Source organism: Haplochromis burtoni, unplaced genomic scaffold (assembly GCF_018398535.1).
Source record: "Haplochromis burtoni strain Fernald_Lab_line unplaced genomic scaffold, NCSU_Asbu1 Contig_66, whole genome shotgun sequence".
Classification (NCBI taxonomy): domain Eukaryota; kingdom Metazoa; phylum Chordata; class Actinopteri; order Cichliformes; family Cichlidae; genus Haplochromis; species Haplochromis burtoni.
The window spans coordinates 987,865-1,012,602 of record NW_024582427.1 but is presented as its reverse complement, the minus strand read 5'-3'; the positions used below and the strand labels follow the sequence as shown (position 1 = coordinate 1,012,602).

Below are 24,738 nucleotides of genomic sequence, written 5' to 3'. Positions count from 1 at the left end.
TCTATCTATCTATCTATCTATCTATCTATCTATCTATCTATCTATCTATCTATCTATCTATCTATCTATCTATCTATCTATCTATCTATCTATCTCAGCGCTTAGACTTGATAGATCAAGTCTAAGCGCTGAGCCATCTTCTATTCACACACTATTAGAGATGATGTCAGTGGAAGGGTGGGCTGTCAAGAAGCCATTCTTATGGAAGGAACACATGGGGGAAAAGGCTGAGGTATAGCAAATCACACAATAACTGGACTAAAAATCAGTGGCAAAAGGTCTGAAGGAGTTTAAATTTAAAATTTGATCCACCATTCAATACCGCCTGGAAAGAATCTGATTAGCAACAGCTTCATTTTTCAGCATTACAATAATCCCAAACACCCTGCCAATGGAGTAAAAGCATACCTGGATAGAAAAACACATAATGGAACCGAATTAGTCATGGATTGGCTTTCCCAGATCCCGAGCCTCAACATTATGAAGGAGTGTGGGATCATCTTGACAGAGAACAGAACACAAGGCAGCCAGCATCCAAAAAATAGCTTTGAATGTCCATCAAAAAGCCTTGGGAACTATTCCTGAAGACTACTTAAAGAAATTATACGTAAGCTTGCCTAAGAAAGTCCAGGCTGTGTTGAAGTTTTGCACGGTGGCTGATGACCTGCCCAGGGTGTACCCCGCATCTCGCCCTATGGTAGGTGATAGTAATAGTCTCCAACCCTGAATTGGATAAGTAGCAGAGAATGGATGGGTGGATAGTTCCATTTCCATTTGAACAGTTCACCTATTTCCAATTTCTGCAATTTTTCTAGCAAAATATAAAGAATAAAGGGATGGCTCAAGACTTTTGCACAGTACTCTGTCTCTGGAGTTAGCCATTGCACATACTGACCAACTTCATCTGTTCTCATGGTAACAGTACAATTAATATTTCACCTTTAAGAGTGCTAACTCAGCGAGATGCAGACCTGTGTGAGTTTCAATCAATGCCATGATTTTAATAACCCTAAAAACCAAATATTTGCTGCCAAAGTTTTTCTGCTATGTTGCCCTGATGAGAACAAAATAACCCAGAAGAGTGAGACTGAATGAAAGATTTTTACCTGATCTAACTGAGCTTACTGGGAACTATGGAACGTGTTTTACTTTTGATTTGATTGAATATCATCAATCTAATACAATCTACCTACTCTGACTTACGGGCGGGAGGCTGACAAGTGAAAATAAAAATGAATGTGCATCTGGCTCGTAATCCACTCTGCGGTAAGTAGCTTAGCTTAAAATCTACATAATTTGTCTGTAGGTAATGCACTCTGTCTGCATGGTCCTCCTTGTGAAGTGATTAATATCAAGTCTGCAAATACACCCTCTGACTTTTAAACAGTTCAGTAGTTACTGAGAATACAGTTGCTGTCATCATGCTGCAGCCTATAATAAATACAAGTACACTTCGATGCACAGAAGGAAACTGCACTACAATCAAATAAAGAGCCAACCCTTTTCATTAACTCAGGGTGTTCTGATCCCAGACATGGAGCATGTTCGTGCACTAGTGGTCAAGAAAAGCTATTAGCATGAGATAACAATAACCAGTTTTGTTCTCATGCTTCCATGCTTCTCTGTGATTAGCACAATATTACAAATACAACAGGCCAAATAAAAATGCAGCACTCTGTAAGTGTGGTTGTGCCTGCAGTCTGGAAAAAGAAAAGGAAAATGTTTTTCTCCTATTGTTTAAATAGCATTTTTTATTATAAATGGTTTGTTGTGTGTTCTATTTTCCTCTAGAAATTATTTTCAGTTTTAACTTATGCATCTTTAATATGGTTTATTATTCCCTGACAATAAATGCTCTCTTTTCTTGTCGATTTATTTACAGTTTATATTTTAATCAGACTTAATCAACCTTCTTAATAAATTTTGAGTATGTCTGTTTTTACTGGCTTTGATGGTGGTGAGTCAAAACGACTGCAGAGATTTTAGATTACGCAAAGTTAGACATGCACAGTTACATGGATTCTTGCAGAGAGAATTACCTCATTAATCAGTCTTCATAAAATCCTGTAAGATAATATTATTCATAGTTACAGACTTCAATGAGGTGTTATTTTTCTCTCACATGTTAACTGAAATAGTGCAAAGTTGGTTGAAGTACTTTTTAAATAATAAGGATTTAACAAAAGTATTGCATTAACTGTTTAGGAGTTAAATCAATTTTTGTGCACAGTTATTTCAAGAGGCTCAACTATCACTGGACTGCCCAGCAGATATATAGCCGGTTGATGCCTGTATCCTCGATGTTCCATGACAAGCTACGCAGATAAAAGTCCAGTCGTTCAGCTTGAGTTTACCGTCTTCACAATGGAACTGTCAGTATGAGACGCAAAGACATCTCAGTGCAAATTAAGGTTGAAAAACCAAAATAAACCTATCAGAGAGAAAGCAAAATTATCTAGTAGATTGTCAAAGGGAATCAATGCACTGACCAACTGTAGCCTAAAAGACCACAGGAGAAAGGAAAGTGGATGATGGCATCATTCCCATCGTCCACTTGATGCCCAAAAAAACAACTTCACAACATCAAACCAAGTCAAGAACACTCTTGAAGAAGCAGGTGTGAAATTGTCACTTCTCCAATCAATAGAGACCTCTATACAGAGGGTGTACAGCAAGGCACAGATCACTGTTTACAATTAAGAACAAGACGATCATAACAGACTTCATCAGAAAACATTTAATTAGATATATGAACCCAAGACTATCTCGTATCTCGCAGAATGGTGAGAAAACATGGAGAAAATAAGAAACAGCTCAGAATCTGAAGGATACCACATTATCTGCAAGTCATGTTGGAGGCAGTATTATGACATGGGCATGCATGGCTGCATACTCTGGCTGCAAAAAGCACTCAAGCCGATCCTTATATGTAATTTTTCTGGGGTGTTTCCAGTTACTTTTGAACCTCGAAAACATGAAACAGAAGGTGTACACTTCAACCAAATCATCAGAGTTTCAAAATTAAAATTAACTGTGGTCGTTCAGAGAGGCAAAATTACAAAAGTCTTGCTGACTCACCAAAATAGAAATTAGTTCCAGCTCTAATCTATTCTGATTTCTGGTCTCTGTGTAAGTGAATGGGATTCTCGCTGAGAAACAAGTGACATTATTTAATCATGTGATTGTTTTCTTTGTTACAGCGTGCATGTAAAGCGCCTTGTCATATTTCCGCTGACTGGTAACTTCATCATCTCTGCTCTTTGCAGAGAAAAGGCCAATACTTGCTGGAATTTTAAACTGGAGAGCTGTTGCAGAAAAACTCATCAGGGTCATCTGAAATCTACTGGGCTTCAGTGAAATCCCACTCAAAGCTTCAGCAAATCTAAATGACCATTTAATCTAGCTTAATTATTCTCTTGGCCCTTTGCTTGAGAGAGTCCAGTCTGCAGCTATCAATAGAGCCAAAGCTTTGTTAACAGTGAGAGAATGTAGGTCACTCACAAACAAAAGTGGCTGGCATCAGCTCACCCTATAACTGGAAATGAAAAGCATTCATGTAATGAAAAACACATTTTCACCCTGCCATGCTTTGCAAGCTCTTGGGGAAAGAAACTGATTTATATATGGTTTCATATCAACGGCGATGAAGCCGATTATATCCACTGAGAAACAGTGAAATGTTGAACATTATTATGAGTGCAACCGATTGGGTTTCTTGAACAGCTTATATTTCTTGACACAGTATTACTTTAATTTGCTGTTCGATTACTGGAGAAAAGGGTAACCCTCTGTTTGTCTGCCTATCTGTCGGAGTTGGATAAACGCCTGGATCCAGCCAAAACAAGCAGGAAGAGAGTACCACTGCTGAGCTCAGGTGCTTTTAATAGAAAGGGCAAAGAAACAGTACATTGCTTTCTCACTTTCACCGAGACGCAGGGACAGTGTTGTTTCCCTTCATCTCACCTTCTCACACAAACATACTGTTAATAAAACCATATATGTGTTTTAAGAAAACCTTATCTTTCTTCGCTGAAACTGGTTTAGTGAAACATTCAAACTCTACAACTACAGTGTATACAACGCAAACTTTACATAGTCCATTTAAAAAGTTTATATTAGAAAAGTTATTGACTCTTTAATCTTTTTCTTGAACCTTACAAATCCAAACTGAAATGCTTTCCAATCACGTGGGAGTTATTAAAGTAAATAAACACATACTGTGTTAACTTTACCATTACTGTGCATGTGTGTGTTAAGTGCACCTTTACTCCTCCTGTGGGAATTAAGAGGGTAAGAAGCAGCCAGATGATTCTGATCAAATGAACTGATCTTCAGCAAATGTGTGCACCTCTATAAAAACAGACGTTTTGGCGATTTGTTGGTCTGTGGCATTCACGTGTGTAACATGATGCCACACTCTTCCCTGTAGTGGACATTGCAGCAAATTCGCCCCAAGATCAGTCCCCCAAAAATCCACCTCAGACCCTGCAGACCTCAGCTGGCATGTTAAATGTTGATTTCATGACAACACAGTTAAAAAAAGACTTAGCAAGTAACTATAAGACTGCTTGAGCAGTTTCCTTGGGACAGAAAAGACAAAAAAGAGATGTTTAACTATAATGCACAGCACCATGTTTGGTGAAAGCTAAATGCATTACATCAGCACAGGTCATGCCGGCTGTCAAACATGGTGGTGGATGTGTGAGGATTTGGACTTGTTTTGGAACAACTTCTTGTTTATGAACCCGGGAACCTTGCAGTTATACTGCTGACCATGAACTTCTCTGGGTACCACAGTATGTCTGACAAGCGGTCCTACAGCTACACCTCAGCTAAAACTGGGTCATGTAACAAATGCAAATCTACAACAGAATGGCTGAAAAAGAAAATAATGCAGGTGCTGCAATAGCCAACTCAAACATCAACCTAACTGAAATGCGTGGTGGGAGAGCTGTGCATAAACAAGTGCCAGCAAACCTCAATGAACTGAATGAACGTTGTAAAGAGGAGTGGGCCAAAGTTCCTCCACAACCATGTGAGAGACTGATGAAGTCATAGAGACAATGATCACTGGAGGTTTTGCTGCTAAAGTTGTATGTATAAACTTTAACTGGGCTGATGAGTCAGAACTAATTGTCAGCCATTAATCTTAGATTAATCTTATTTTCATCACAGTGAAACAGAAAAGAAAAATGTTAATGGACTTGAAATAAATATGTTCTTCATTAATATGATAGGCCTGTTTACAAAATTAGATGAAACTTGGTGCATTAATAAGTACAATCAGACAGCTGCAGTCTTCGGGTTGTTTACCTTTAATACTTCCTGCCTTCTTCTGTTTTGTGTTGTGTGGATAGAGAAATCACTCAGGCCTGCATACCTCATGCATTAGTCTCACTCTAGTGACTCATTAGTTTTTACAGAAACCTGCTTCTGGCTGGAAGACTCCAGCCTAAGTGTGAGGGCAGGACTGTGACTGAGCCACCAACATGTGCTGCGGCCATCAGCGCTAATGAGGAGCAAAGCTTTAAGATGGCACAAGCTAATTGTCTCATTAGAGCTTTGATGCAATGGTGGTAATTAAATTTCACAGTTGACTGGGTAAGTGTTAGGCAGCCGGTGTCATGGTTGGATTTTAGGATGTGTGAAGGGCACTGGTACTTGTAGTGACTGTGATGAAATTTAAATTAATTAAACCAAGCCTCTTTTAAATTAATTCTATCACGGTTTTAGGAGGTGCTCTATAATCAACCATCTCCTTCTCATACTGATTTTTCTAGCCACAAAAACTAGGACCAGCAGATTTTGGTGATTATTGGATTTTTTGTTTAGTGCTATCCATAAATATCTTCCCTTTTGAGTTGAGTTAAATATCTTGCCACTCATAGTACCAAGAAAGACTAATGATTAAGTTTTTTCTTAACTGCTCCACCTAAGATGAAATCAGGAAGGAGGTTAAGAAGGTTTAAGTATTCTTCGAAGATACTCCCTCTTTTCTCTCCAAACCTCAATAGATTTCATTTGTGGACTACTTGCTTAAATAGTGAAACTGCAACAGCAAGTTGTTGTTTTTGTATTTTTTCATTTTTTTCTAGTATACTCTTTAATTTTGATTGATATATTGCAGTGATTAAGGAAGTGGGAGAGGTCTTAGCAGTAGACAAACAATAAAGTTCAGGTATTTTGACAATAAAACTTGTTTGTTACAAATATTTTGCTTCTGTACATCATTACAGTGGATTTTAAGTTAAGCAGTCAAGATATGACTGAAATGCAGATTCACGAGATTTTGCAAAGTATTCCATTAACTGGTAAAACTTTCCTCTCCTCTTGCTACTTCTTTGTGACTCTGTCTGCCTTCAGTATTTGTGCTGAGATCAGGTCACTCACTTGACCAGAAACTCTTTGGTTTCTTTTGCAGAATGTTGTGAGTTATTATCTAGCTGCGCTGTGAAGCATCTACTTTATTGGATCATCTTTGCAATTTGTGTGAATCTGAGCAGAAAGTATAGACTTTACAATTCATCCTGCTACTTCTATCAACAAACACTAGTGACTAAATTCCACTGGAACCATAAATACCAGTACCATAACATTGCATTCAGTATGTCCGACAGATAATGTGGTATGCATCTTTCCACCATTTTGGTACAAGATTACATGGGTTTCACCCAGCCAAAGAATTTTCCAAAATTTTCCAACTATTTAGGCTTGTTAAGATATTGTCTGGTAAAGTCTAATTTTCCCTTCCTGCTTTTTACTGTAACCAGTGGTTTGCAGCTTGTTATAAATACAAGTATCTCCCGATTGTCTTGACAATAACATGCCTACCTCGTCAAGCTTGTTCGTGACTAGATGCTGTCAAGGGTCTATTTTAACTTAGGAAATAATTGCGATCATCCACTAGTTGTCTCCCGTGTCCTTCTAGGCCTGTGGGTGTTGCTGATCAGTGCATTCCTTCTTTTTGAAAATCTAGGACTGTGTATTAAAATGGCTACAGTTAATGCAATACTTTTATTAAATCCCTTGAATTATAGCTGAAGCCTGCACTTCAATGACATGTGGACTGTTTGATTTACAATCCCCTGTAGTGGTGTACAGGGGCAAAATTACAAAAATATGATTCATTATTCAAGTACGTATGGTCCTAACACTGCTTCTGATTTTTTTTTTCCATAAAGGGAACCTTTTATGTGTAGAAGGGATTCTAATATGTAGAGCCAGCTGTAGCCATTTAGTTGCTCTTTGTGCAATTAGGATTTGATGCCTTTGACCCTCACGTCTTAGATGTTAAAAAGAACAAACTGTGATTTGCTGTTAGATTCTGATTGACGCCCATCTCTGTGTCTGGAATAATTAATAGCTCATTTTTACCGTGACTGTTGTGGGCTGTGTGAGTAAATCCACACAAGTCCACCCTGCAGCAGGATGCTCATGTCATATCAGAAGGTTTGCAGGGAAGGTCAGTAACATTGTTAAGCAGTGTGAAGTTGGAAAAGCTAAAACAAAGACCGTTAGGTTCCTCCTCCCCTTCCTACAGTCTGTCTGTAATTCTCAGTATTAGGTGTTTAGTGAAAAAATGTTTTCAGCAATATATAAGGCATACTGCATATCAGTGCCAGATTTTTAAGAGTGTGCCTGTCCAGCTGGCGATGCTCTAGGTGGCCACCTCCATGGTCTATGCCCTGCTTTTTAAAAAACACATTTAAAAAAAATGTTATTGCTGTTATAAAAGTCTATAATTATCTTTACAATTAGGCCACATGTGCTAGGTGTACACAATCAAATTCAAGTCTAAAGCTGTGGGTAACTAAGCTGCAACTCATAATTCAATGCTGATGCAACAACAGGGCTTTTGAGGCAATACCTTTGCACAGTGTGGTGTGAGGCATGGAAAACAATAGCGCTGTACCCAGCCAGTCTGGGTACCTGACCACGAATATAAACTGTGTGGGCTGCACCTTTCTGGCCTTTTGTCAGTCTCCTTCCTTTTAAAGCAAGTCTCAAGGGAGGCTGTGGGATCTTTGCATGTACCAAGACCCGGATCATTTTGTTCCCTTGGAGAAAGGGCTGCTTTGTTTTTCTGACTCACAATGTTATGTGGTGGTGGAATTTTTGAAAAAGCAACCGTAAGAGGCACCCATCATTGTGGCATTTGAAATGCAGTTTGAGATCAGTGGTCTTTCTTAAGTAGACATTCAGAGATCATTTTATCAGTTTAGTGTATTTACAGTTTCAGAAATGTTTGGTGACTAACGATTGACCCAAAATAGGTGTCTTCTGGACATGAAAGTTCATTCATAAAGGCAACATTACACTTAACAGTTTCTTACATTCAATAGAATTATCCCCCTCGCCTCCTCCACAATCCTTTCTTAAAAGTGAGACATGAAAGAGGGATACACAGCCTGTATTTCCTCTTTAGCAACAGCAGATGGAGCTCCAGATCTCAGATGGGAACAGTAGCCTGTTGTTGTCATGGTTTCAGGTATCCTGGAGGCATAGTGCTGGATGCTAATTGGTAGAAGGAGAATGAGAGAGAGGTGGAGGTAGTGTTGCTGCCTCATTCTTTTCTTCTTCCTCTTTTTTTCTAAATCACTGCATCTCTATATTTAGCCTGTCACATGAAACAATCAATAAAATCAGGGAATGAGTGAAAAAAGTTGTTAGAATAATGCATTATTAGAACAATATTTCATACAGGTGCCCTAAAGTGTAGTTTTATATTATATATTTATGACACATTGCATTTTAACATGTTGCATTTGGTGCCTTTTTCTTATTACTTTCTGTTCTCATGTGATTGACACCATAATTTGATTGAAGTGATCGTCTGCTGTAACTTTCTGCATTAAAAAGCTACTGTCTTGAGTGTTTATTTTGCATGTATCCAAACCCGGTATTGAATAATCTGTCAGCTTCTTCTATTTCCGTATGTGTCCGTCTCCTGCAGACAGCCAGTCTGTGCTTCTCTCTCTGTTTGGAGTTTTTCATGCAGAGGGAAATCATCACATGACTTCACAATGCACCACTGATGTAATGCTATGTATGCCTGATAAGCTATCGTTATACAACCGGTGGCTGTATTTTTGTGAGCATGATGTCTGACTGTCCCCCGGGGTTTTGATTGTTTCTATCATCTTCTCCTCCTCCACAGTATCATTGCCCAACTTTCCAAAACAACCCATTTAACACCATCCTGTCTTCTGCCACACCGCACATACCTCGGATACTGTTGTTTACAAGGGGGTTCAGCCATTTTCTCCCGATTGCCTGGCAAGGACATCAAACATGGTCTGCATCTGCTCGCCTGGAATAAAGAGAGCTTTTCTCCAAACCTCTTTGGCACACACAGTGAATATAAATTTAGACATTCAATAACAACAACAGTGGCAGCAGCAGGTACCTAACTAGCTTTTGTATCCAAATAGGAACTATACCAGACACTAATGCTTAATGGTAAGTTGCAGCTGACTGCTGGTAGTAAAAGATGGTACATTAGAGCTCACATTGGCTCCATACTGCTACAGCACACTGTGCAACTTTGGATTGACCTCTTGTATTATGTTACCTGCCATTGCTGCTCCCCTCTTTGTGTAATAATGTCATCACTTCTATATGTAGAAGCAAACTTTCAGGACACTCTGTCATCACTGTAGTTATGCAACACTTAGCAATGAAGGCTAACTAATTCACCTGTCAAAAAGGCAGCTCCCTTGTGAATTAGCTTTTACATAGGGATTGTTGGTCGTCATCAATTGGAGCGTAGAGGTGTTGGACAGGATGCAGGAAACTAATGCACCTAAAGTCCCAAAACAACACAAAATCCACAAAACAGGAGCCCAAATACACAGAGCTTTATGGACAACACAGAACAGTGTCTGTGTTTCAAACTAACAAGAAACAGGAGCGCCGAAAACAGGTGAAAACAATCAGAATGATCACAAAGCAGCAAGTAAAATGAAACAAAAACAACTTTGCTAACAGACATGAACACAAACTAGAATTCAAATTGGGGCATTGATGTGTCTAGAAGGGAGGTGTGGCACTAGCCCACTTTAAATATGATTGGTCCCCACTAGTGCCACCCCAACACAGCCAAGTTAAAACCGACAATCCCCAACATCCCTGGATGAGATCATGGATAGGACCAGTAGGAATATAATTTATATAATAGATTATAGTTTTCATTTTACTCCAGTATATTCTGAATACTGAATTACTGCACTTCATAATCCATACTATTTATTTTTAAAGCTTTATTATTTTAATAATAACATTATTATCATGTCAAGCTACTGAGCAACATATAAGTAATTAAAACCATCAACAGTTGTAAGATTAAAGAGATATACATATCAATGATTCATTGATTATGTTCCAATAATCTCCAAGTGCCATTACACATGAATGCTTTTACTTTAGGTACTTTGAATACATTTGAATATACAACCTGTGGCATGGTAAGCTACTTAAGTAGGATTATAACTTGTACTCAAGTAAAATGTCTAAATACTTTTTTCCTACTTTGCAACACTTTACAACTCTCCATCATAAGATTGATTAAATTCTTATGCACCTCAACATTTCACACTATAAATCTGTGGAAGAACACAGCGCTGCATATGAGTTTGAAAATATGGTTTATCACCACTTATCTACACGTATTAAATAGTTCTGAGTAAACATTCGGATTTCCTGTGGCCCCACTTCATGCGTTCTTGGTCCCTTCTTTTCCGCCTCTTCAAAATAATGTTGTCTTGCTTCTGCTGACTTTCAATCTCTTTTATCCACCACATACCCCCTCCTGCCACCTACTCTCACTACAGATCACAAAGTAATCTGGAAACATAAAGTTCAATGGAGGCATACATGCAGTAGATCTGGATAGTGTAGTGCCCTCTTTTCAAAGGGACACTGAAGAATCTTCATCTTTCTTATTTGGGACAGGATTTTAACCGAAAACCAACTAAGGAGATCAGCTAAATGCAGGCAGAGTGTTTACGGTAGACGGGAAAATCATCATGGTGTGCCTGCTTGGATGGCTGCCCACTCCACTGGCTGGGAAAGCCAGGGCCACAACAATCAGGCAGCCTGGATGAGCTTTTCACAAAGTGATCAATGAAATGTTAATGTGGAAAACAACGATCCAGAGAATGCTTATCGTGATCTAAAATAGACTACAGGGTCACCGTTTAAGAGACTTGAAACTTGATGAACTGTAAGCTTATCATGAGTCAAGTGGAAAATAATGTGGAAAACTATATTATGATCCACTATGTTTACGCAAACATGAGAAGAGGAGCGGCTCATCAAAGGAGGGATCTGAAATTCAATCCCCTCGTTGATTAGCGTGATCCAGAGGGAGATACTGGTTAGATTTTACTTCAAGGATGCAGCCGATGCTTTTGTGTCCTTTCTGAGCAAAGCAGAAGATGACTGCTTGTTTCCATTGCGACCTTGCAAACAGAAATTTCTAATTATGAGGAGTGCGCTCTTGAAAATTTGCTTGATTACATGAATTGCTGTTGCAGGAGAGGCTCAAATAGGAAAAACAGAGAGGGGGGAAAAACTGCCAGGGACATTTTAATCTGCTTTTTATTAAAAACAAACAAACAAAAAAACCCAGTGGGACAGATGCGTCATTGCAGCACAGAGACATCCTCTGTAGGACTGTGTGATTGTTGTATGAGGAAATTAGATGTATTGGTGCATTTCTTTCTCTCAAATAGAGCTTAACAATAATAGATGGTCAATTTCAGGGAGATAACATTCCCCTCACTGATGCTGAACATTAAGAATTAAGATCATTGCTGGAATCGCTGGAATGCCCATGATTAATATACACTGTCTGAAGATATTTAGTTTCTTGATGTCATGTCTGATTGTTATAAGAGCACTCAGAAAATTGAGAAGCAGTTTTTCCTTCAAAAAGTAATTGATGGTTGTGCGACAGCAGCAAAGCTTCCCGATTTAAGATATGATAATTATTAATTGCCGTGACAAACTTGAACATGTGCCAGTGTGTTGGAAGAGCAGATATAGCCTTTGATCTCTGTTATTGTTTCATGTGTGGTCTCTGTTTGTGGTAAAGGCTGCATTTGCCTTTGAATGGACCTGGATATGCTTGTGTCAAGCTTTCATAAGTCTGCTGAAAATCTAGAGCTACATCAAGACTGACATGTACTGGCTTTCCTGGATGGTATATGGTTATTCTTTTAGACGTAACCCCTATGACCTCTGTCAGCCTCTGCTCACAACAGTCTTGACAAGTCTCTGGCACAAGTCTCATGCCTCTGTTCGAGTATTGAATAGAATAGAATAGAATAGAATAGAATAGAATAGAATAGAGCTGAATAGAATAGAATAGAATAGAATAATCCTTTAATTGTCCCACAAAGGGAAATTTTCGTTGTAACAGCAGCCAGAAAGACACATATACAACAAACAGGACACAGAACAGAAACATACACAATTTTTCTTACATATTTACATTAAGGACAATGGTTACTATAAACCAGTAATTTGATACTGTACAGTTATCAAATTAAAAAAAAATAACTACAGATAAGAGGCAAACCAGGTTATAGTGCGAATCGATTGATTAAATTGTTGCAGTTACAGCGCAGATGTAAACATCTATGTTTGTTGGGAGCAGTTCTGATTGTACAGTCTGACAGCTGCAGGGAGGAAGGACCTGCGGAAACGCTCCTTCATGCATCGAGAACGCAGCAGTCTGTCACTGAAGGAGCTCTGCAGTTCAGCAACATTTACATGCATGGGGTGGGAGACTCTGTCCATCAGAGATGTTATTTTGGCCAGAGTCCTTCTGTCTCCCACCACCTGCACTGGGTCCAGGGTGCATCCCAGAACAGAGCTGGCCTTCCTGATGAGTTTATCCAACCTCTTCCTGTCAGCTGCCGATAAACTGCTGCTCCAACATACCACACTGTAAAAAATGACAGATGCCACCACAGAGTCATAGAAGGTCTTTAAAAGCGCTCCCTGTACTCCAAATGACCTCAGCCGCCTCAGCAGGTAGAGTCTGCTCTGACCTTTCCTGTAGAGAGCATCAGTGTTGTGGCTCCAGTTGAGTTTATTATTCAGGTGAACACCCAGGTACCTATAAGGGTCCACTATCTCAATGTCCACTCCCTGGATGTTCACCGGTGTCAGTGTGGTGTGTCTGCGTCTCCGGAAGTCCACCACCAACTCCTTGGTTTTCCCGGCGTTGATCAGCAGGTGGTTCTGCTGACACCAGTCTACACCAGCGGTGACCTCCTGCTGACACAAACAATTAGACTATACAGTTAAGTCATGACAGAGAAGCTACAGTCAGAGCAGCAAAACAACAGATGTAATAAATAAGGGAATAGCAATAAAACTCCACTTGCTTGCCTTGAGCTTGTGGTAATTTGAAGGCAGAATTGTAAATGACCTGAAAATCCTTTAAGGCAACAGTTTTAGTATCAAAACAGACAGCTACTGTAGGTCAAAAATGGAAAGGGATCATTTTGATGGTTAGCACAAGACACCTGGATTTGTATCCACTGGCCAGCTGAGCTGCCCCCCACAGTCCAAAGCCATGCTTCCAGGGTCAGTTGGTGATTGTAAATTGGCCACAGATGTGATTATAGGGGTTCTCTGTGGCAGCCCCTCCAGGGTGTACCCTGGTGTTTGGAAAGGTTCTGGTACACGTGACCCATAGATAAGCAGAAGAAAAAGCATTTGTTTGTGTTTGGGTTTTTTTTGCTTTTTTACATATTTGTCAGACATTTATTATTTTTTTTCAGATCATCAAGCAAATTTTAATCTTAGAGAAAGAAAACAACATTCAGCATTTAAGTGATGATTACATTTATTATGGAGAAAAGCTATCCATTGTTAAATGAATTAGTTGTGATTAACCACATTTTTTTGGAAAGCTGATGTCAATTTCATTAGTGATACGTAAGCCTGGTTGCTGCCAGATATGTTGACTCAAGAATCACTTAAATAGAACCTGTCTGACAAAATGAAATAGGCTAAAAGATCTCAAAAAGCAACACATCATATCACAATCTCAAGAAACAACTTAGAAACAAAGTCATTGACATTTATCAGTCTGAAAGGGGTTACAAAACCAATGGAGAAAACCTGGAACAGTGATGAACCATCACAAAGGCTCATCTTACATTTGCCAAAAAAATAACAAATCTTAATGATCCCCAAGACTATTGGGAAAATGTCTTGTTGACTGATGATGAAAAGTTGAACTTTGTGGAAGGTTTGAATCCTGTTGAATCCTGTGTAAAACTAACACAACATTTCATAGAAAGATCATACCAACAGTCAAACTATATATATATATGTCAGACTGTACAACTAATATATATATATATATAAAGACAAAATAAACTAAAGGCAAACTGACAAATGTTTATATATGTATATATGTGTATATATGTGTATATATATGTATATATATGTGTATATATGTGTATATATGTATATATATGTATATATATGTATATATATGTATATATATGTATATATATATATATATATATATGGTGTATATACATTCTTCTTTGTGTAGATGAGATGGTGAAGTTGTACTTCAGAATCTTTCTATGTATATTTATAATAATATTATATAATTTGAAAGGATCATACAAAGTTTCAAAACTATATTATATATACAATAGTTATATATATAACTTATTATAAATTATCTTATATATATCAATTATTATATCACTAATATTAGTAATAATATAATATATATATATATATACTATTATATACATAGAAAGGAGAGAGAGAGAAAAGATCACTACCAACAGCTTCAACCTTAGAGATATATATACAAACTATATTATATATAGTTATATATATATATATAGTTAATATATATATATTATATATATATACTATATATATTATACATATATATATACATATATATATATATATTTGTTATTATATATATAGATACTATATATGATATATAGATATATATATATATAGATATATATATATATATAGATATATATAGATATAGATATATAGATATATATATATAGATATAGATATATAGATATATATATAGATATATATATATAGATATATAGATATATATATATAGATATAGATATATAGATATATATATATAGATATATAGATATATAGATATATATATATATATATATATATATAGATATATATATATATATATATATATATATCTCTATAGATATATATATAGATAAAATAAACTAAAGACAAACTGACAAATGTTGTTCTGGCTGATTAGAAAAGATGTGGGATCCCTGCTCCACACAGAGCCCCCAGCTAAAATAAATATGATTTATTATGTTACCAGTTTAATTGAGTCTGGGATTAACTGGGACCAGGCTTAGTAAAGTCTCCATTCTTTTATGTTTTTGCACAATACAAGACAAGACCTGCTTTGGACTTCACATAACAGTATGATATAATAGGTCTATATTTAGAGTTAAAGAAGAACAACAGGTCGTATGCTGAATTGAAACTGTTAAAGCCGCAGTCAGAAACTTTCAGTTTGTCATACATATAAAGAAGGTTCTTGTGAATCGACTGCAGGGTCATTGCTGAAAGTGTCAGCAAATTCATCCCAAAAAGGTTGTTGCCACATTCTAACAAACTGCTTGGTATGGGATGATCAATGTTCACAATTAAAGCTTACCCCCCCCATTTTTCTAATTCGAAATATTTCCTGAATTGTTGCTCTCACCCTCAGTCACTGAGTGCTTTTGCATAATTTCAAAGAACAGAAGGGGCTTGACCATGCTGATTAATTCACATATAGTAAATGGTAAATGGACTGATTCTTATTTAGTGTTTTTCTACTATCCCGGAGTACTCAAAGCACCCAAAAAGCTCCTTCGAGCCGGAGTTGAACCAGCGACCTAAGGATTCCTGCTATCATATACCTACAGTCCTCCGCTCTACCAACTGAGCTATCGAAGGGACATGCCTAATTTCAGGCAATTAAATAAATTGACCTGGGAACTGTAGTTTTTATAAAGTGCCTCATAAACGATTCTATATAGGTAAATATGGTTTGGAAATATAGTGTTATTTAAAGGTGAACTTGGTGTTTCTGTGAAGAGAGAACTTTTTGTGAAAGATTAACTCTGATTATGTTTATTACAGTGATGAATCTTGAGTGCACATTGTGACGCACAGATGTATTATCAACGAATCTTTAATCGTTGTTTTTGTTAGAAAGTCACTGGCTTTAGGACTGAGTCTGAGTGAGATCACTTGGCAGTTTTGCTGATACCGTACACAAACAATAAACTCCTTTAAATGGGCCTAGCGACCTTTATTTATGACCGAAAACTGAGAGGAATGAATACAATGCGGAAGGTAAGCCTGTTAAAGAAAGCGTGGTTAAAAGACAACGCTGTCTTTTGTTTTGTTTACATTTTTTGGCCTTGACAACAAGGAGGTAAAACAGTGACATCATGGCCACAACGCGAAATGCACGGCATGCTTTCACAGAGCCATGACGTATTCTCTTTGGTTTGTGTTAGTAACTTCCCCAATAAACAGCGAGCCAATGAAACTGCACAGGAAGCAGCTCAGCGAACCAATCAGTGAGTAGCCTTCATGGGTCTCTGGTTGCTTCGGGCGGCGCTCTGTTTTTAGTAAAGGTAGACCACACAGCGTTAGACCGGAAATTATTAGATTTTTCAACAATACCCTAGTCTGACGCAATCTTCACATAATAATAACAATCATCATAAAAATAATATATCCTCAAACATCTACCATAATAGACGACATTCTGGGATATATGTTATGTATATTTACCAACCTTTGTCACTGTGTAAGTTTCAGAGTGTGGCAGAAATTTATTCAGACCATGTTTACCTGAGCTGTTTACATAAAATTAAAATTTACATACGTAGAAAAGTTGTAAAAGGTGGTCAATTAAAGACTCTTATTATTTTTTTTCGATTATTTGCCAGATGCTAGTTTTTTCTAGTTGCATTGTTGTTATGTTTAAGCCTAGCAAGTTCTTCTTATTATTTTTTTCTTTTAGGTAAGGGTGTATTTCAGAACTTGTCCGCCGAGAAGCTTTTATTTCGAAGCACAACCGGAAGTTTGTTATTTGCTCGCCAGCGGCTCGACAAGGGTGGATCCTTAACTGTCACCTCTCCCTCCCTCTCCCAGTTTCAATTCAGTCAAATCATCACAGTGATCTGGCAGTTAGCGATACATGCGCCTATTAGTAAGAGAGTGATTAGCTTCTGCTGTGGCCGTTTTGTAAGCCCTCGAGAGACGGTAACCTCTGGGAGAGTCGTCTCCTAACCCGAATTAGCTAACGTGACAAACTGCAGCAAACCCGAAAACACACAGAAATGGACGAAAAGGCGTTTACGAAAGAACTGGATCAGTGGATCGAGCAGCTCAATGAATGCAAGCAGCTGTCAGAGGGACAAGTAAAAACACTATGTGAAAAGGTAAGATTTTATTTTTTTTAATTCCCTCCCTTAACTTATTGCTAACGTCTTCTCCCTCCTCACCGCCGCCTTCCAGACATTCTTAAAATGGCGTCTATAGTGTACATTTCACTGCGTTGTGCATGGATTTGACAATCATTACGAGTTGCCCCAGACTTCTGTTCTGTTTAAACAGCTTTACACCGCTAAATAAGAAATTACATGTGGTAGTTTTCGGGCTTCTTGGTGCTTTACCGGGCAGCTAGAATGACCCACAAGCTTTGAATTCAAGTCACATACCACATTTACAGCCCTTCTCATTCACACTGACAGTGACTGCAGCATCTCTTAGCCGTGCTACTGAGTGGAAGTGCTCTGCCTCATTTTATGCCTCAGTATTTATGTATGGAAGCTGTTAGAAAATAGTAAAAGAAAAATGTGGCCAGCTGGCATCAAAATGGAAAGAGATAAAGTTGATTTCTTGTGAGAAAGTCAGGCTTTTGGGGTCATTTTATTTAGCCTATTAAGGTTGATTGTATCCAGTTTAGGTGCAGCCACTTGGAGCAATGAAAAGGTGAGGAAAAGCTTACTGTGTTGCTCTCGGCACAGGGTAATAAATCCAGCCAGTCAATTTATATCAACGAGGAGGGTTTTTTTCCTGCAATAAAAAAAGAAAGAAAGTTGGCACCTACTTAAGACATTTGGCCCTCCAATTATAACAAGTTATTTCTAAGTGGGGCTTAGTTTAGTCGAGCTTAAAATACATTTTTGGTTATCCAATGACCAAAAAAAATAGCAAATTGCTCAGACTTGTTAATTAAGGTAACACAGTCTGTTTTACCTTCACTACATGTGGATGAATAATGTTTGTTTATGTAGCCAAAGCCCCATCAGTGCCCTAAATGTGCTCTATAGTCTCTGCTGCTCCCAGCCAAAGATAACAAACATGAGAAACCACTGGGCTCTGCACTGTCCACCACTTATTTATGCTAAATTACAATGCAAATGTATTTCCTGCTCCTTGTTTCTGTATGCGATGTTCTTGGGTGTTCTCATTCTTGTTCGCTGAGTGCAAAACTTTGTTTCACATCAAATGTTAGAATGACAATAAAAATCCTTTAAGCCAAGAAACACCCTGAATGAGGGCTAGTCTAAATGAGAGAAACGCCTCCTGTAATTCGGCACAATTCAGCAACAGCAGACACTGCAGTCTCCTAAAACACCGCAAGTCTTAATCAAGGCAATTTCCACAAACATCGTGCCATCAAAGTTTATAGTTTTTAATTAGATGTGCCTAATAAACTGCCAGCTGATTGTGTGTGTGGTGCTTTTTTTTTTTGCCCCTCAGCAGCTCTCACAGGTAGTCAGGAAACTGAGTCCATTATCTACCTTCTGTTTACTCATGTCTATAAATAGAGAGGATGATTTGTTCGAGGCGGTTTTCAAACTTAAACATGACCTAATGGATGAAAGTGATGCCTGGCCTGAATTGTAATTTTCAATTTGAGTTCCTTAGTCCTTTGCTCTATTTTTTTTTGCATCACTGCGTTGCATCATTCAGCTTTGGAAACATAGAATTAGTTAAAAATAGCTGAAAAATGACTTAATGGTAATTTCCCTCAGACGCTGACCTTTGATGTTATCATCACAGTGTGAAGTTGACCTTTAAGCTGGTGTAAGGTGGTTCCTTCCTTTACTATTATATTATTTTTTTTTAAACTAACCTTAATTAACTTGTTATGAGTGTCGTTATGCCCATATGCTTCTGCTTTGGTTGATAACTGGCCATTTGATTTTGTGGTCTGAGCTGAGCTTAACCCCAATCTCTCTGCTCTGTGCTGATTTCCGGCTCTGGATGTCTGGTTGTAAAGGAGCATTTACTCTTAAACATTTTACCACTTTTCTCTCCTCAGATTGTTTTAATTAATACTCTTTTTGTTTGGGTTTTGGATTTGTTTTTTGTGCTTTTTAATCCTGATCTTGATCTGTCTAGGATTTCTGTTTCTAGAAAGCTCTCTTGCCCAAAGCGTGCTATATATTGTTGCTGCCTTGGGTCATGGTCCATTTTTAGGCTTCCCCCTGCTGGAGAATTGACACCCTGTCCTCTGATTGTTAGATTTATGTGTCAGAAGTCAAGTGACTGACACCATAACTTGACAGCGTATATAGTGAATATTATAAATTTGCTGTTAGGCTTTATGCTGACAGAAGAGGCTTTTTCTTTTCTTTTTTTCTTTTCTTTTTGGACAGTCTTCAGAGTCTGTTTTTCTTTTTATGCTGCTACCATGTTTGGAGTTCTGTGTGCTGAAGTTTAAAGGTCTGGTATTCTCAAGTGGAACGTTAATCCCAATATTTGTTTCCATTTGAGTCCCAGTAATTTTAAATGCTCATTACACTGTGTATCAGGATCCCAAAAAGGGACGGGATCATTTCCATAGGGCTTAGAGGGATGGTGGTGGTCAGTGCTTAGCTGGGCCTTTTTATTAATGGAGTTAGTTGGAAAGCACACAGGGATTTTTTATACTAGCCTCTTTTATTTAGCACATAGTTTTTTTTTTTTTCTGTATGTTGAACTATCTCAAAGACAGACGGATCTTGCGAACACTTGTTAAGACAGCTATACTGGCACAGCACATTAGATCCCGACTGATACAGGATTTTTGAGAGTGATGACAATATTCAGGGATTTAAAATGTGATATCTCGGCAAGTCTTTTCTTTACAGACACACAAAAAATGATTTCTCCAACTGTAACTGAAGATTTTCCTTTAAATAAATCCTTACTGAGATATTATGATAATTCAGTTTGTTTACTTGTCATAATAAGTCATAAATTGCCCTTATACTCTCCGCCAGACTCAGCCAGCTGTCATGTTTGTGGCATTCCAAGCACGTGTTGCTGACAGGGGAGTTGCAGGCTGCCACATCAACACTTATAACATGGTTGAAGGGTGTTTCTCCTGCCTCCTCTTTACCTTTTAAATCTCTATATATCGTCTGTAATAAATACTGATATTGGTATATCAGCAAACGGCTAATAATTGAGTGATACATCTGCGATACAGCACATGTGCTGTAGATGGAAGAGCTGCACAAATGATGCAGCGTTCCTCTTTCCTGTTTCTTTCCTAATGGAGCAAAGATGCCATTAAAGCAGCTGTGGGGGGGGTGGGGGGGCTGTATCATTGTCAGGAGCCCAGTTTCTCCACACTGTCTACTTGTATCTGTCCATCCACCCCTCCCACCCAGTGAATGTTGTTTATACATTCAGCAGAAGGCTCCCACACAACATCCTCCCGGATTTTAAAAATAGCCGAGGATATGATTGATTGTGAGTTGCATCACTAACACTGTGAAAGCCTTTGTTGCTAAGGGGATCAGAGTGTGTGACTCAGGATAACACTGTTCATTGTGACTCAGATAGAGGCCGTGTCTGTTTTGGGGATGCGTGTGGGTGCAGAGGAATGAGATGTGCTGTGTAATCTGCCCTTCCAGTTGTCTCACAAGAAGGCCGGTCATACCAGAGCCTCAGCCTGGTGTCAGTGTGCTGAGAGGCAATGCTTTGAAGTGTTCCTCTGTTTAACGTGATTAATTGCGATTTTAATTTTTTTCCCCAGTTTGCATTATCGTAGGCTCCTCACTCTTAAGAGTCTGGATGTTGTTGCAAAAGTTGTTTGTTTCACAGAAGTAAGGTCATTGGTTTGAAAATTTAGCACTGAGCCGGGTTTGAATTAGGTGACTGCAGACTGGGGTCTGCTTACTGGATACTGGTTTGATGTTGCCGTCAATTTTGCAGAGAAAATGTGATTAAATGAATAATGTGTCACAGATGGGGAGAGTTAACCTTTTTGTGACCTTCTGCTTTTTCCTTTGGCCAAAAATAAACCTATTAAAGGGTTACATAATCATCCAGAGATGGTTTCTGTGTGTAATATTGTAAGCTCCTTATTGTATTATATGTAGATTTATATATTTTTTGGATTGGCCTCTTTTTTTCTATTCTATTTATTTGTTCTCCTTCATCTTTTCGTGCTACTTTGGTTCTACTTCATTTAAGCCATATTTGTATAGCGTGTGTTTTTTGGTATTTTGGCTGCAGTCAGCCACAGTCATTTTCTCATCTTTTGAAACATGTTGACTTGGTCTACTTCATCTTGAATCTTGCGTTGGGTGAACCATCTTTAAGGGTAGATAAGAAATGCAATGACGCAGGTGCGTAGAGACCTCTAAAGTGTGCCACAGTGATGCAATCATTTGGTCACATTGCTGCAGTTGACCCACTTGTTAGAACTGATGTCATCTGCTTGACCTTTTTTTGTATCTTTGTTGAAGTCAGCAGAGCAAATAAAGCTTTCTTTGGCAACTGAGGTCACTGTGTATCTCTGGTTGACTCATTAAAAAAAACATCAGAAATGGATGTTTGCTCAGTGATCTTTGAGTGCATCCAAGGCTAAATGAGTTGTGAAATACATGTCCTCAAAATTCATACTGTCATAGCAGAAATGCTGATGAAATCAGACATAATCTGCCACCATTTGTCTGCTGCTCGTGTTATTTATTTTTACAGTGGTTTCACTCGGTGAGGTTGGCAGTATGCATAACATTCAGCTACCATAAATCAGGAGTGAGGTCATTGCTTGTGGTTAGTCTTGCAGAGCTGTCAGATTTATTTCACCTGAAGCTGTCTGCAGGTGAGCCTTTGGCTGGTTCTTCCACACTGATGGGCTGATTTAGCTGACCAAAACTGCTGACTTCATGTCGGGGCTCTTGAATAAGCACTTTGTTGAACGCAGGCCGTCCTGCGCCTTGAGTGCAGTCGTAATCTGAGCAGAGTTTGCTCTCTGTGGCAGGTGTGATCTGTACTTTGGACGAGGTGCTTGAGTAATCAGTGCGGTCATCCTTTTTCACAATCACAGCTTGTCTGGTTTCCAGAGTACATACTGTTACTGGACATCTCGTGGATAAACAGTTGCCTCACACACTGTTTTGTGGATTTCACTAAATCCGATCTCAAATTTCGAGAAGTGAAAAGTCCTAACATCAGGTCACACTGTATTGATTTACCTTCTCCAGTTTATGTAATATTTAATCGGAAGTTAATCCCAGGTGATAAAAGTGACATTTTGTGAAGGATATTGACAGGCACCCCACCCCTTTTTTGTGTGCATAAAGCTATAAAGAGAAAGCACATTACATTAATCAAGTTATCAGTTTACCCAATTTGGGACGCAGAGGTGACAGCTGATACGTCACTGAACACATTACACATCGACTTTAGTGTAAGGTTACAGAGCCGAAGATCAAATGTTACGCCCAAAAACTTGTTAAGAGCGTTCAAATGATAAATGGATGGATGCAGATGCTCGTGGGTCGGTCACAAATACGAAGCCAAAGGCTCACATATCTTTTGGTGATTTCCTCACATTTCATTGTGTATGTACTCAGTGGAAAATCTTGATGTGTCTGTAGATAACAGTCCTCGTAGCTCTTTTCTTAACTGAGCTGTGCCTGACGTATTTGAGGCCTGGTTATAGAACAAAATGACTGGGTTTGCATCTCTGCCTATGCAGCTACTGTTGGAAAAACCCAGAAACTCTTTTAAAGGTTATCAAACCACATCTTTATTGAGAAATAATGAGATGTCAAAACTCTTCATGAAGCGTACAGAGGAGCTCGTCAAATTCCGTCTCTTTGCGGAAAGAGTTCATTTGTTTTGTTGAACTTTATTTGCTCATATTTAATTGTGCTTCTATCTTTTTTGTATTATTTACCTTATTGAAATACTTGTTTTGGTTGCTTCTGAGTAAAAAAAAAAAATAGTAGTAAAAGTCAAATTTATTTTATCTGTGTGCAGTTGCCGTTTTTATTGAAACTATTTTAGCTGGAGAGTTCCTCAGACATGGTGGATAAGCTCAAGGCTGAGGAAATAACACATTTTATTTCTTTATTGAATTTATATTTCTCATCTGCCTTATTGGGAAAGTGAATAGTAGTCATTGTGCTCAATAACAAAAAACTGTTTAGATTCCTATCACTGTTGCGTGATTTTGCGAGACTAATTTAGTCTTTTTAGCTCTTCTGCAGTTATACAGTGTTTGAATTGCATGTTGTGCTTAATTAAACTGAAACTGTGAGCAAAGGAAATGAAGAAGTTGAGTGCAGAGCGGTGAAAAGTAAAGAGGATCCCAGACAGCCTGACCTGGCCTACTTAAAGTGCGTGTTTGTTTGCTTGTTTATTTCCCCTCACGCCACTAATAAGGGTTGGCGTGAGATTGGGATGAAAACTTATCGCTGTTTGACTTTAATGCAGACATCGAGAATATTCTCTTGGGCTTAGCAGCTCAATTGCTTTAAAGGCAGAAACAGCGGTCAGCCTGCCAAGCTAAGCCCAGTCACTGAAAAGCCTCCTGCCTCATGGCAGTATGGGCACGTGGAGGGGCGTGCTTTATATAGGTCAGCATTGTGCGGCGATGCAACTCTGTCCTTTTGACTCTGAGTTTGTCCCATCTGCTGTTGACAGGCCAGCTATAGCACTCTGACTCTGTCGATTCTCTCTCTCACCCTCTGTTGTTTAAAGGGGACAGTATGCACGGCTGCTCAGATTGTGTCGTTGACAAAACATTAGGCTTTCGTGGCTGGAAGAGAGCCACGTTAGACTGACTCCAGGAACAGGGCTTGTTGTGGGTGTCCAGATTTAGTATTGATGCTGTTTAAAGTGTTCTCCTATTGTTTTGTTTTAATCTGGCAACTGCAGCTAAAGACCGCATAACAAGCAGGCAGCTGGCTGGTGAAAGTGATTCACAGAATGCCTGGGTATATTTTTAAGCTGGAAAGAAAATACACATTTCTACCCCGTCCCCCCCAAAGAAAACCCTGCTCTGAAATGAGAGGCTCCAAAAAGTGGTTGTTCAAATAAAATATCAGCTTCAGGTTTTTGGTGTGTATTTTTCCTGTGTGCATTGAATGAGACAGCAGTATCCTATTTTTTTTCCACCTCCAGAAGCATTAGCTGTAGGCCACACAGTGACTCACGCTCAGCAGCGGCAGGTTTTCGACTGCTTCACGGTGAATTCTGAGTCGATTGAACTATGTCTAAGAATAACATTTCTCATCGCATCTACTTTTAGCTGTAGCGGTCATGTTACATTGCTACAGCACTTTTGGCTTTGGTTGAGTCCTCTTAAATGAATAATCAGAGCAAACCAAGTGTTTTTCCATCCAGAAGTGGCAGCAGCCTCTCCAATCTTTTTTTTTTTTTTTTTTTTTG

The 24,738-nt window shown here is 38.5% G+C and overlaps 1 protein-coding gene and 1 non-coding gene across 2 annotated transcripts in view; one reads left to right on the top strand and one right to left on the bottom strand.

The window, feature by feature from the left end:
- Nucleotides 1–15,901: 15,901 nt before the first annotated feature.
- Nucleotides 15,902–15,990, bottom strand: trnay-gua. The gene is given in 2 exon segments: nucleotides 15,902–15,937; nucleotides 15,954–15,990. It is a non-coding gene; the product is annotated as a tRNA-Tyr (tRNA).
- A 1,153-nt stretch (nucleotides 15,991–17,143) lies between these two features.
- The window catches only part of ppp2cab (protein phosphatase 2 catalytic subunit alpha b), a 10,646-nt gene continuing 3,051 nt past the window's right edge, over nucleotides 17,144–24,738 (top strand). The window contains exon 1 of the mRNA XM_005923105.3: nucleotides 17,144–17,492. Coding sequence (XP_005923167.1) covers nucleotides 17,391–17,492 — 102 coding nt within the window. The 5' untranslated portion in view covers nucleotides 17,144–17,390. The remainder of the gene's footprint in view (nucleotides 17,493–24,738) is intronic.